At 39.7% G+C, this 14,777-nt stretch overlaps 1 protein-coding gene across 1 annotated transcript in view; it reads left to right on the forward strand.

The window, feature by feature from the left end:
* The window catches only part of LOC126367256 (BMP-binding endothelial regulator protein-like), a 50,187-nt gene extending 36,791 nt beyond the window's left edge, over positions 1-13,396 (forward strand). Inside the window, exons 4-8 of the mRNA XM_050010674.1 lie at positions 3,488-3,761; positions 7,516-7,725; positions 8,536-8,786; positions 10,310-11,448; positions 11,602-13,396. Coding sequence (XP_049866631.1) covers positions 3,488-3,761; positions 7,516-7,725; positions 8,536-8,786; positions 10,310-11,395 — 1,821 coding nt within the window. The 3' untranslated portion in view covers positions 11,396-11,448; positions 11,602-13,396. The remainder of the gene's footprint in view (positions 1-3,487; positions 3,762-7,515; positions 7,726-8,535; positions 8,787-10,309; positions 11,449-11,601) is intronic.
* The last annotated feature ends 1,381 nt before the right edge of the window (positions 13,397-14,777 follow it).

Genomic DNA, 14,777 nt, shown 5'->3' on the forward strand with positions numbered 1-14,777 from the left:
GATTAGCATAATATTTCCCTTTATTTGAATGTACATGCGTAATCCTCTTTATTGTTGCTACGCGCTTACTGTCTTCCACATTCGTTAGATGAATCACAAGAAGCCCACAACTTATGACAATGTGACCGCAACATACCTATCTCTAAGTGCGGTTTTTGTACTTACAAAATAAAATTGCTATCTCGGTTTCTGATTCATGGTTTTAGATATGAAATAGTAAAACTGACGACCTGGTTGTTTTTAGGTTGTGTTAACATAACTTTTGTACTTACCTAATATTTTACTGTAATAGTCGATGTGGCCATTTTAACCCAGGACCTTATACTAAGAAACTGAATTGCAGGCACTAATGTTCTAAAATAAAAATATACTACAAGAATAGAAAATTCATCGTCAATATACCTACTAGTAACTCTTTAATTACGTCTCTTCGTCGACTTCTACGATACGTAGATTCTAATAATAAAACATTACATTATAAGTATTACCTATACTACGTAGAATTTATCTTTTGCTCAGAACAGTATGACGCTTTTTATTGTACTAAATTACTTCGTAAACGCGTTTCTATTACTTATAGCCAATGAGTGTTTGTCTTCCTGTCACATATAGATTGTGCCCTTTAGCACAGTTCGTAATATAGGGGATCGTAAGTGAAACAGCAGGGTACCAGAAACGGTGTTGCTCAAGCTAAATGGCGGATAGTGGATAGTGATGATGAAGTGCCTCCGTCGTGCGCCCGCGGCGAGTTTCTTAACACAAATACTGACTACCTACTACACAGACCAGGGGACTTAAAATGGCCACATCGAAGCAAATCATCTAAGAAAGCAATATTGCTATTTGACATTTGTTTGCACCTACTTTTATATGCGCAAATGTCAAATTGCAACATTGCTTTCTTAGATGAATTGCTTCGATGTGGCCATTTTAACCCCCCAGAAGCAGCGGCGGATATCTGGTAACAATGAAAAATACATTAAATTACGTAACTTTATAAAGTGCAATATTTCATGACAACGACAAACTGCTTGCATGAGCTTTAGACGCTGCGAAACAATATTTGGTAGGTTTTGCCTTTATGAGAATGATAATATAGTTAATTTAACGTTCTCAGAAAGTGTGCGCCTCGCGACTGTTTTTGATCTGAGCTGACCCTTAGAGGGCGGCAGACACGAATACCTTGTGGTTCTCATACGACGTCGCATCGGAGCATATGTATAAATCATAACTACATGCCATACGACACGATGCGTTGCGACTTGCAATGTCGTGGCATGAAATGATATTTGATCATCACCCCTAGCATTTACCGCTTTTTCACAGGGTACACGTACCTAACCTGAAAATTTAACAGGTGCGGTTTTTACAGATGCGACTGCCTGTCTAACCTCCCAACCCGCAAAGGGAAAACCAGCCCAATAGGTTAGATCACATACCTCCGAAATGCATTTTTCAAAATTTACAGTCCGTTGCGACGCCGCATTGCAGCATCAACCATCGTGGGGCCTCTCCCTTACTACACGTAATGCTGTTCAAATACAGTATAACGTTATTGCTGCGCTGTATGTAACCCCTCATCCGTAATCTCTATTGATTGTTAGTAATAAAACTTCTTACTACTTCTAGTAGTACAGTTTGCGTACGAAACATAACATAACATAGCATCACGCCTGTTTCCCCGAAGGGGTAGGCAGAGGTGTTTCGTATATGCACCCACTCCTCGTCAGCTATGTTTCAGTCCCACGTAATAGGGGGTGAGAAAATCCTTTCCTTTTTTCTTGACTTTTTAGATTTGCCGCAGATGGCATTAACTACTTGGCCGGACAAATGGGGAGCGCTGAAGGCTCTCACCCGGTACAACGTTTAAGACAACAGGCCTGAGGGTGCCCAGTTGGGCGCTGAGGGTGCCCAGTTGGGCGAGCAAATCCTGGAACATTGATTCAAAGTCGAATTTAACAGATTAGTTTCGACCCGCGACACAAGAATGTAAGTCTTGCGTTCTCTGAACAGGGCTATTACGGATTCGCGTACGAAAAATTGATGATTTAGACTATTAGTATAAATTGTATAACATAACAAGTAGCGGCTACTTTTGTGAACTCGACAATAAATGACGGGGTTTTATTTAACCCTTTGCTCATAATTAGTACGATTTTTAAATAAGGTTACGATATCTCTCGCCGCTATTTTCTTTTACCGACTACGTATATGCATGGAGCATTACTTTTTTTTCAATATTAAGGTCAAAGCGGTCGTTAACCTGTGCATTCATTAGTATTTCACGCCGAAAGCATCCATCGGACAGTCCACGTTCAGAATAATACATAAAACAAAGAGGGAACAAGGAAAAAAAACCATAATAACATTTCCGTATCAGTCCAACCGCAATCGGGGCCACTACGCCGTGTGGCCGTAATTGGCACATTAAAACATTTTGTCTGTACGTAAAAAGCAATAAAAATTGTTTTATTTCCTCAAACATAACTTGTCACGGGTTGATTTTTACAACCCATTCAAGATTTAATTAATAACCAACAAATAATCATAAAACATTGAACATGAAGAGTTGAAAACCTTGACAGAAGCTATTGCTAGATTTATGGTTTGTCTATGAGTAAACTTCTATGAGGCGAAGATGTAAATTGTTGTTGCAACTGTAGGCTAGCAAGTCTAAACAAACAACTCTGACGATTTAAAATATCTGTAATGGGTATGCAATACCTACATACGTTTATATAATTATATGTTTATAGCCGTGGTAGCTCAGACTCTTACCTCTCACTTTGAGGTCGCAGGCTCGAATCCAACATTATGCCTAAACCAATGATTGTCGAATTTGTATTCAAATTCATGTTTGAGTCATAAAATTATTATCACGTGCTCAGCGGAGGAAAATATTTTGAGGAAACCCACATTCCCGAGAAATGAATTTTCGGATGTGACCTAACCTGTAAAAAACCGGACCTGTCAAATCTTCAGGTTACGTAAGCGGACCCTGTGACAAACGAGATAATGCTAGAGATATAATGATGATGATGTTTATAATACTCATGCCCGCAGTCCTGTTTAGGGTAGGCAGAGCTTGCAGTTAGCTTTCTGAAAACAATAAGAACCCCGGAAATATGTGATGAGTATCTGAAGGCTCTCACCCGGTACAACGTTTATGACAACAGGCTTGTGAATGCACAGTTGGGCGCGAACCTTGGCTCAGGGCGTTGTCTGAGAGGAAAAATATTTGAAAGAATTAATCGACCCTAGTGGGTCGATAGCGATAAGCGCTGATTGAGGGAAATCGTCGACCACGCCGGCGGGGTCGGTATCAGGGTCCTGATGTGTTTGGTGTCGCGAGCTGATTGGCTGCCTCTATGGCTAGAGTACCTAATCGGGTCATCGGGATCGTATATTACGTCATTCGATCCATTTCTGTGCTTAGTGCTGTATCTTTAAAACTATTAAATAACCATACAAATTGTTTTTTTTTTAGAACGGTTTCGTGGAATGTCGCAACGGCGTTGAGGAGTGCGGGCTGATGCTGGAAGACTGTGCCGTGGTGCTGCCTCGCGAGGGTTGCTGCGCGCGCTGCAAGGGCTGCTGGTACAACGGCACGGAGCATGCGTCGCACTCGGAGTGGTCGGACGACGGCCGACTCCTGCGCTGCGAAGCTGGTGTCGTCACCATCTCGCGGCCCGAGTGCTACGCCCCTTGCCCACACCCGAAACACCAGCGGCATACGCACTACAACTGTCCTGTTTGTGACGGTAAGCAGCTCTTTATGTTATGTGTTGTACCGATTCCTGTAAATCAAATATCCTGTTTAACAATAAGGCCGCCTATTGTGCTTATTTTTATTCGTCTGTACATGTCCTGTGTTTATGTTTTTGTGTAACAAAGCATTATTGATTGATTGAAAAATATGCTTTAGTAGAGAATGCAAACTCACGGTCATGATTTGTACTCAGTCATTCAACACAATTTTACTCCTAAGTAAACAATTCAAGCAACAAATTAAACCCTATAAAGTCATTTGAGAAAATAAAAACTAATGAATGACCCGATGGAATGCACTGCCTTTCACGCTGCCTTTTCCCACCACGAGTACTTTACGTTCGAGGGGTATAATTGCCGAGCGGCGCTGGCGCAGCCGCGTCTCGGAGTGCGCCCACCCAGACGCATGCGCGGCAAAAAAACAACCTCCATATTCCCTTAAGAAAACAAACACGAGCCGACACGCGAACTGAATAAAACCAAAACGGCCACCAATTTACCTCCGCTCCCAAACCTTAACAAGTCTATTAATTCCATATCAAATAATAGTAATTTACGAGATGACGACACGAAATTGCTTTTGAAAATTGCCGACGCATTCCAATCTATCGTTTTATTGCCTGTGTTTATACTTTATTAATTACCCACTAGTTGCTAGGCGGGCAGGAGCGAGATCCCCTGAACCTCGCCGCTCTTGCTTAATCATTCAACCGTGATTAAAATGTTTGTGATCACCTGTCTAGTCAGGTTTGGTACCTAGCAAAACTTTGTAAGGGCTTGTCAGATTTACTAGTAGCGCTGGAGGCATGCGGTTATGTGTCAACTAGGAAGAGGGCTGCTAGGTGGCCGTAGCCGAGCGCCGTGCGCCCACGCACCGGCTGACAATGGCATAGCACAAGACTTGTTGCGCAGTAGCCTGCCTTCAGACAATGGACCACTAACTCGTCTCGCTTACGACTCCATACCTATACCCGTACTTGACGACTGCTATTATCGAACAACAAAGTGATTTATTTATCTGTCTATTATTAAGTACGTAGTGTATCACATTTCTGAAGGTCACACTCATACAAAAAGTCGTGATGTCCTCACACAATGTTCGCGACATTCATTCTAAATGTTTTATTTAATCTCTCGATACATAGGTGGCGCCAAATGCAATCACACGGAGCAATCATCTCGTGTTAGCAAATAACTAAGTGTAAAGCCATAAAATGTCTGATTGAATCGCTAAGAAAACAGATACAAGTGCAGTATAGTGTTGATTGTCCGATGTTTATATGGCCAATGAAAGTGAAAATGGCTTTTTGTTTATTTAGCAATGAATGCCTTCGAGATTATTGTGAAATTGCTTCGTGCGGACCACCCGGGCCGGCGCGTTTCGCGGAGCCTCCCCCAGAGACAAAAGAAATGACTCCTATCTTAATGCAGAACAAGGCCTTATTATGTGTTCACGGGGGTTCATTAAAATTATATATTTTGTGGTGGTCGAAGTCTCCCACGGCGTTGCGTCTCTATTATTGTCCATAAATCAAAAAGTTAACAACGTACTTAAAAGGTTGAGGCGGGGAGGTTTTTGTGCGATGGTCAAAGCGACCGACGTCGGCGCGACTGCCCCGACCGTAGGACCGACGGACCGCCCGTCAGCCGGCTGCCGGGAGAGCGCCGTGTTTGTTTGTTTTATGATCCCAACGGTGCATTAGGTTTTTTGCTCCCCATACTCGGTGTATCTTCACGATTCTTATGTCTTATCATCGCGTTGATATCTTTTTTCGGTGGTCTTTTGACGAGTAATTAGTTCGCTGAGAATTTCATTTTTTACAAGTTTTTTAAGTGCCTACGTGTAAATACTATTTAATAGGCGGTGGAAAAAGTATACTTTTTAAAATTTCTAATGCGTTTCGAGGTTCGTCGTTATCATTAACCATTCTCGCAACACCTGAGAAATTAAAATAATTACTCGCAGCACGTGATATGAATGCTTTATCAACAGTATATGGCTATTAACAACTTCTTCTTTATGTAACCTATAGCTGTACCTAAGTAGGTACTTCGTGTTGAATGACGTTTATTTCACTCACATATTGAATTAGCAATGCATTACTTCGACGTGATTTGCATTGATAGGGGGAATACGCACTGAAGTTCATAGGAAAGTAAATAAGTACCTAAGCACCTGCTAAACGATTGGTAGAGCTTTTTACGGTTGTAATTAGTCGGATAAAGTGTAATAATGGTACAATTTAGGTTTTGCGGAAAGCCAAAATCTACAAAAATGAGCTTGAAAATGCTTAATTTTATGGTACGAATACAGGGCCTTAATATTAATTATTATGTAGCTTATTCAAGTACAAGTACAAAAGTCAGGGTGTCATGCGCGTCACATAATCATACAATAGGTAGTAAGTACATCTAGTATAATTTACGTCTAGTTTACATAACGGCTAGTCTCCAAGTCTACAAGTCGCTAAGAAAGGTCCGTACAGCCGATGAATACTTAATTGTTTGCCAACAAAAGGACATCTACTTTGTTTGGTCGTCTCTAGTTTTACGACAGACACTTGGTTGTCATTGTCACAATTCATATTATGCGCGAACGGCCCGCGGACGACGCCACGCATAGAATTGAGTGGACGTTCAATGAATCGTACTCACGTAACACAAGTGTATGTGTAATCTTAGTTGTTTACGAGTATTTTAAAAGCTAAAGCACTTGTATGGAGTGCACTTGACACTGTTGTCTGGGAATTAAAGACTATTTAGACATGCCTGGAGTCTTGAATCAAGAATAGGAAATAAGTAGGTACCTATTCGCTTGACATAACATAACGGAAGGTAAAATGTAAAGATATTTCTTTTAGTAAATTGTTAATAGTTTTTTAGAACTGTTAAGATACAAAATGTAATTTCATAACAACTTCAAGAAGTAGTTTGGAAATTTTGAGAATTACTACGTTTAGTGCTCTGAATTTAGCTATATGTTAATATTTCTCTAAAAGTATTGAAAACTGTAATTTTCATGTTTAGTCTACGAAAACATTTTGCAGTATTTGCGATTTGAATCCGCATTGCTCAACGAATACCTAACTATGAAAATAAAAAGCACCGATGAGATAATTTATTCTTGTTTGCTAAGGTTTTAGCAGTGGCTGCCGGTGGTCGGCTGCTTGCCTGCGCTGTGTGCGGCCCGTTCATTAGCCTACCCCGCTTAGCCTCTGATTGATTCATCGTCCATCCTCACTAATTTATGGATGCGCTTTGTCGCGGCCCGAACTCTTCGCTCTCTTCATTCTAACCGAACAATGGCGGACTTTTTTCACCTTATTGTTCGCCATAAAAGGATTATAAAAGGATTGGGAAGGACTGAATTTTAATTGGTTTCTTATTGGTTGTAATTACAGTTCTTTTGGCGACGCTCCTGGTATAAATTAAATGCATTAATTCAATAAAACGCGTTTGCTCCTTTATTTTGTCAGGCACTGAGAGGACAAAGCCAACAACGGACGAAAAATTTGACTTTCAAAAAACGATAATTCTGTCTTCGGAGTACGAATCCATTTTCATAGTAGAATTAACTTTGTCTAAATAGAATCTTATAGACTTTAGTCTAGCTAGTAGTAACCTATTAAAACTTTTTCTCCTTACTAGATAGACTTTATAGACTTTATCTTTATTTACGATTATCTTTCAATTGAAGTTACTATATACTCAACGAAATTAAGTAATTAGTATTGGCTATGGTTTCAGAATGCGTGATCAACGGGCAGCGCGTGTGGGAGGGACGCGACGTGCGCATCCCCGAGGAGCCGTGCTTGTCCTGTAGATGCGTGCGCGGCGCGTTGTCCTGCGCCAAGCGGGCTTGTCCCGTTTTGCCGTGTCCCATCAACCAACAGGCCACGCCGCCCGGGGAATGTTGTCCCCGGTGCACTCACCCCACTTCCGATAAGATCCTACCGCGTAAGTACCAATTTACTGAACATTCTTGGCAAGGTACACGCCGAAGTTATAATACTAAGCGTTAGTTTTCCATAATTCAGTATGTAACTTTGCGATGGAATACTTCTACGTGTTGCATTTTTTGTTTTTGTACGATTGGGTACGGCACGAGATAAACTTTGAGACCACGTCACATTAACTTTTTTGATAAATTAAACCCCAAATCTCATTAAATGTCAAATGTGGTAGTGCGACACGGTTCTAAAGTCGGTACATGATATTTATTATGACTGTACATACGGTATTATAGTATTTGAGGTGCATCTGTAGAGACACTGAGTAACAAATACTAACAGTATTTAAGCAGTATAGGTTTATTAAATTAACACGGAAATAAAATTGCTGCAAACTATTAAGCCAAGATCGTTTAATATCCTTCTATTCATCATCATCCTCCTGCCCTTATCCCACTCTAAGTGGGGTCGGCACAACATGTATTCCTCTTCCTTTCACGCACATATCCTTCTTCACACAATCCAGCCACACTTTCTTGGTCGTCCCCTACGTCCCCCTACCTCTATATCCATCCACATTCATACTCATCAATTTCCTCGGAATATGCTTTTCATCTCTCCTCATCACACGCCCATACCATGCTAACTTGTTGCTCATCAATTTCTCAGTGACCGGCGCTATTTTCAAACTTTCTCTAATATATTCATTCCTAATCTCGTCCATTCTGATCACACCACGCATCCATCTTAACATTCACATCTCTGCCACAAGTTCATTCTTATTCTACTGGTATAAACCCCTTTTTTATCATTTCAGTTTCAGGCATAATGATGTCGAAGCCGTGTATAATCGGTAAGGACTACCACGCGCACGGAAGCCCGTTCCGAGTAGACCCGTGCACTGACTGCACGTGCCTGAATGGGACAGCCGTGTGCACGCGGCACACGTGCCCCGTGCTGACGTGCGGTGCGCGTGCGCTGCCGCCCGCACCCGGCAAGTGCTGTCCCGAGTGCCCGCAAGTCGAGGAGGCGAAGGCTGCTTGCGTCATCGGAGGGAAAACTTATCAGGTAACTATAAAATCCTTTTAGCTTATCGATTTAATAAAGGGTGATAAATCACATTTTCAAAACAATAGTGCAGGTACATAACTTAAAATTTGGAATTATTGACACAGAATAAATACTACTATGGGTTGTTGAGTTAAGATTTTCATAAGACAGATTTTGAAATCGGTTATTTTTTATAACCTTTTTATATTTGACCCTTTTTATTGTAAACTTGAGTAGGTAACACTAAACTATTATGACGTCAGTAGGTAACTACGTTATCAAAACATTCAAATATGGCAGTCCTTATACATGTCCGATACATCCTTGACCGTTTTCCTATTTTCTTTAATTTACGCTCAGACCGTTACTAATTAATCATGATGTATTGCTGCTAAATGATATATATTTACACTATTAAATCTCCTCTCAATCTCTATGAGTGTAGTGGAAACGCAGGTAATTCCAGCTAACGTTCATAATATGAAAATATCAAACACACTATTTATACATACATACATACATAAACTCACGCCCGTAATCCCTAATGGGGTGGGCAGAGCCACAAGTAATCAAAGACAACTTGCAGCCACTGTTGATACGAAGTCCAAAGATGAATATGATGAACCTTATGGTGATAAGGGACACACTATTTATATTAGTGAAATTTGCACTATTCCCTAAAACGTAAATGATAAATGGAATTATTGCAATACATATTGTTAAATGGCCTCTAAAGGCTCCACATTGCCTTCTAACACTGATAAGGGCTTCCTTCATACAAAAGACATCAACGAGATCATTGTAATTGTCCGGTTATAATATTTTTTAACTATTTATTTAAAACTACTAAGCCGATTTTGCTGAAACTTGCACTATTCCCTAAGTTGGACGATACTTAATCCAATAACACTAAAACTAAACTAAACTATTTTATATTACGTACGTTATTTTGCTTGTACTTGTCTTTTTTATGTTTTTTCCATATATTTTTTAGCTTTCTGAATAAGCATACCTATCTATTATTTAATAGGTATTTAGTTCAGTGATGTGCGACTGCGAGTGAACATTTGTAATTACTTTTTTAAGACCTTGTCTCATGCAAGTGACTTTATGTATTGTCTTTAATGAGAATAAAGTATCTTTAAAGCTCTGCAAATTGCAATACGATTTGGAAAATCTGGGAAATGCGTGGACAAACATACATACATTGTATACATACAGCTGCAAAATTTATCACACGCGTTTAGAAGCGGCCTAACAAAATACGAATATTGTGCAATTCCAACAATATTACGTACATACGGGTTAATTGATGGTCACTTTTTCTTATAACTTTAAACTATCTTTACAGTGGTATAAAAAAATAGAATGAAATCATTTCGAATATTATCCTTCTTAGACATATTGCGTATAATTGACTAAATTCGAACAACAAGTCCCAAGTTTGGAGTTGCGTCACTATTGATTCAAGAGTGTGAATTATTTTCTTCCTACTATATTTTGTCAACTGTGAATTATTCACATTTTACTTTTCTTTCTAGGACGGAGAAGCATGGCAGTTGGATGCTTGCAAGTCATGTGAATGCCACGGTGGCGAACCCCGTTGTGCCATGGAACGATGCCCGATACTATCCTGCCCTCCTGACCAAACACTCCGCCAGCTGGCCGGCCAGTGCTGTCCGAAGTGCGTGGACATCGACGGAATCTGCACGGTCTTCGGAGACCCGCACTACAAAACATTCGACGGCAAATTCTACAGTTTCCAAGGCTCATGCAAATATCAGCTAGTGTCGGATTGTGAAAACAACACATTTTCAATTAGAATATCGAATGATGCGAGGAACACCACGCATTCTTCGTGGACACGGACGGCGACGTTGCGCATTGGTCCGACAAAGATTAACATGGGAAAGAAGATGCGCATCAAGGTGAATAGTCAGAGAGTGATGCTTCCTCACAAGATAAGTGGCATAGCTGAGATTACTCGTAGTAATGGATCTGTATTATTGAAGGCTGATATAGGCGTGCAAATGTTATGGGACGGTGACGGTTTTTTGGAAGTGACAGTGTCGAGTGTTTATAAAGGTAAATTGTGCGGCCTATGTGGCAATTTCAATTCAGTGGCCAGAGACGATATGAAATCTCGTGACGGTAGACAATTGAACGATCCGTGGAGGTTCGGGTCGTCGTGGCGAGTGGGAGGGAAGCGCGCGTGCACACGCCGACAGGAGCGGCCGGGCATGGCCTCTCGCTGTCGCCAGTCGAAGATGGTAAAGGCGCGCCGGTTGTGTCGAGGGTTCGAGAGGAATGAAGCGTTCGCTAGATGCGGAGCTATGATGAATCCACAGAATTATCGGGAAGCGTGTTTGTTGGATGCCTGCAGTTGTATGGGTACTCGGTGTCACTGCGCAGCGTACCGAGCGTACGCGCGAGAGTGCACACGCCTGGGCGTGGAGCCGCAGGAGTGGGCGCGAAGCACGTGGTGCGAGGGCCCTCCGCCGCCGTGGTTGCGCGGGCGCCGGCCAAAGCATCACTCCGCGGAGCACGAAGGCGCGGTGCTGAGCTTCCGAGATATCCCGAAGCCTAACGGCAGCCGCGCTCGGCCGCCGCCGCCGATTCTGCATTGAAAATTATGCGGCATCACTTCTACTAGTCAAACCTGCCAGTGTGGCAATGTGAGGTAATTCAATATGTCTCATTTATGTATTCAGGATTCCATCTTAGACTTGTTAGTATTAACGAATATGATTTTTCACGAAAAAAAATAACTTAGTAGTTAAAATCACACATTAGGTGATAGGAGAATTGAAAGTTGTTTTTCTTTTTGTTTCAGAGTATTATATGAGACCGTGGACAGCTCGGACAGGCCTCTGAGAGGCGTCACCAGCTTTACAAGGAACGAAGATCTGTCTGCATAAACAGTATTCAAGTACTACTTATACATAGTTAGGTAACGATTCATAATAATATATACCTTTATATAATTAAAACCATCCGCAAAACTCACTATTGCCTCGCGAATGTCAACCAGCAGTACTTCTAGCTTTATCTTACTAATATGAATTATAAATGTATACTTATTTATTCCATAAATGTATAATCGAATACTTACATTATGTAAACTATTCCAGTAAAGGTTTACTCTTCCATTCCCGATCTGTGGCTGGTTGTTTCGGGTAAGGCATATTGTTAATGCTGTGGTAGGATATAAAGTTAATTTATTACATCCTTTATGCTAAACTTTTCTATAAAATGTGATAATTAGCTTTGAATAACTTCAGGCAGGAGAAGGATGTTCGGTAAAACATAGTTCAAATTGAGATCTCATCCGTAGGTAGTACGAAATGTTAGATTCTAGCTATCCGAAGCCAAGAAGCTAATGAAATCGAGGTGATGTGTATTGTACATAAACATGAAATGCTTGTAATAGATACTGTAGCTAGGTACGCGGTTTTATTTGAAGACAAATGTAAAGCTTAGTTGTTAAATAAGTTACCAATGATTTTTAATATTGACTTTTTAACGGGGCTCTCGGTCTGTAAGGAGCATGTTGTCATACTTATAATTGTATAAGCTTCACGTCTTGTGAGTATCAAGTGCCATTAAAACCTTCGTAAACAATAACGACGAACTCTCTTGTGTGCTTCGAGTCAATTTCCAGTGATAAACGTGTACGTTTATGCGTAAATCTTTTATAATACTTATATACAAATTAATGCGAGGAACTATATGACCGAAGCACACACATTCCTACAGTCAGCTACGGAATTATGTGTACAATCATGTATTGTTAATCACTATGATGTTTATTCCCGTTGCCAATACTGTCTGGTTTTAAAAATATACTTCAAATAGTGTAATTATAATCAGTCACTGACTGGTCTTTCCCTTCTTTAACATTTTCTCTCTATGACTCTGCTTCTGTGGGCGCTTCTATATATTTCATTTCGAAATAATATGTGAAGTCCTGTAGAAGTAGCCTTATTTTTTACTTACTATTGCTTTTCTCGAAAAAGCTTTAATATACATAAATCGTTTTATCTGAATATAATTTATTCATTTTCCTGTTAAATCTTACTACTTACTTTGTATTATTAAGCAGAGTCTACGTTTTAAGTAGGCTTCTTAAGTTATTGAATATGTTTTATATACTTAAATAAATATAATTGCGATTATTTTGTGGCTACCATAAACCATGTCTTTTAGCAGATACCGTACGGAGCAAAAGGGAATTTTATCACTTCTTTTTCTTTTAATTTTTTCAACGTATTATTTTTTTAATTTGTTTGTGATCTTTGTTGTCTACAAAAGTTATCAAACGAATAACTATAAGGCACTTTTCTTATTTCAATCTTTTTGCTTTTAATTTTCTTTTTTGCGGTATCTGCCGATGTAAATTGCCATATAAAAAATATTATTTATTTTTATGTAAGGGCCTTTGTTGTATTACCGATATTGGATAACAATATAAAATAATAATAAAATATAAAATTGAAATTCCGCTTTACGCTGTTATTTAGGCCCGACATTCGAATATATTGTTGCGACGCTGAATATTGTGAACATGCGCAAATATTGAACGAACAAAGAATTACTTAATAATAAATATTAAATTGAATATTATGACATGTTTGGATTTCATTTAATACTTCCCATGCTTTATCACTTGATCATTGTACAATAGTAACAACATATTAGGTACACCAATACACACAACAATGATTGTACATGATTTTTACTAACACATGTCTAGCAGCACTTTCCCGATTTTTGTGCGAATCAAATTTAATTAGCAACACTGAAACGACGGTGACGCTACCCTTCAGTTCACAGATCAAAGACCATGGTCTTTGTCACAGATAGGTAAGCTGGTGGAACTGATTTTTTTTTGGCATGACGCGATTTGCGTATTTGCCACCGACAAAACGGGGAAACATCTCATAATAATAAAAGGAATTTAGTGAAATAGGAATTTAGGAAGAAGGATCAGAGGATAGGAATAATATAGGAGGTATAATATAGTATAGGATAGGGTTTCCATCGTGGCAATCTTACCAACTGACATCTCTGTAATTATTGGCGAATCTTATTTACTTAAGTACAAGCTTTTTTAATTGTCATTACAACACAGATCACTGGCAATAAAACATTATTAGTTAGTTAAGACCAGCGACCATTGATATATAAAGTCACTATTTGTCAGGGATAGTTTCCAACTAGTCAAATCAGTTTCTTTTTACTAAACATCAAAACATTAAACTTTGCAATTTGTATGAAAAAGCAACACGTGACGTCATCATGGAAAAAAGTGACAAAATGTCGCACTTATTATTACATTTTTGTTTATTAAAATTCATAAATAAGTTAAATATAAAAAAGAAAACGATTTTGTCACCTTTAGACGTCTCTTTATTTAGTAATCAGAATTTAATAATTTATCTTTGACCTAGGACACTAGCTAATTGAGACAGGCGTGTTCCTTAGCGGTTCGTACTTTCGGTTGGATGTGAAAGTACACATACCGCTATCAGTTCCACTAGACTACGTGATTTAGATACTGAGAAGGCAGAATCGTCAAGAAGTTCATTTGACACATGAAGTAATGGGTATTTATAATAAATAAACGGATTATATAGGAATACAAGATAAGCTCATAACATAAACAGCCTATATACGTCCCACTACTGGGCACAGGCTTCTCCTCAATCAACCGGAGGGGATATGGAGCATACTCCACCACACTGTTCCACTGCGGGTTGGTGGAGGTATTTGGGCTAGTAGCCCGGGACCAACGGCCTAGTGTGCCTTCCGAGGCACAAAAAGTAAGATGACTCCACTTTTTCGGACAATCAGGTGATTCACGCCTGCAATGTCCTTACCAAACAAAGGACAGTCTCACAAAGTGATTTCAACAATGTCCCCACCGGGAATCGAACCCGGACCTCCAGATCGTGAGGCCAACGCTCTAACCACTAGACCACGGCAAGATAATCTCAATAATTATTATAT

This window comes from Pectinophora gossypiella, chromosome 6, assembly GCF_024362695.1.
Source record: "Pectinophora gossypiella chromosome 6, ilPecGoss1.1, whole genome shotgun sequence".
Taxonomy (NCBI): domain Eukaryota; kingdom Metazoa; phylum Arthropoda; class Insecta; order Lepidoptera; family Gelechiidae; genus Pectinophora; species Pectinophora gossypiella.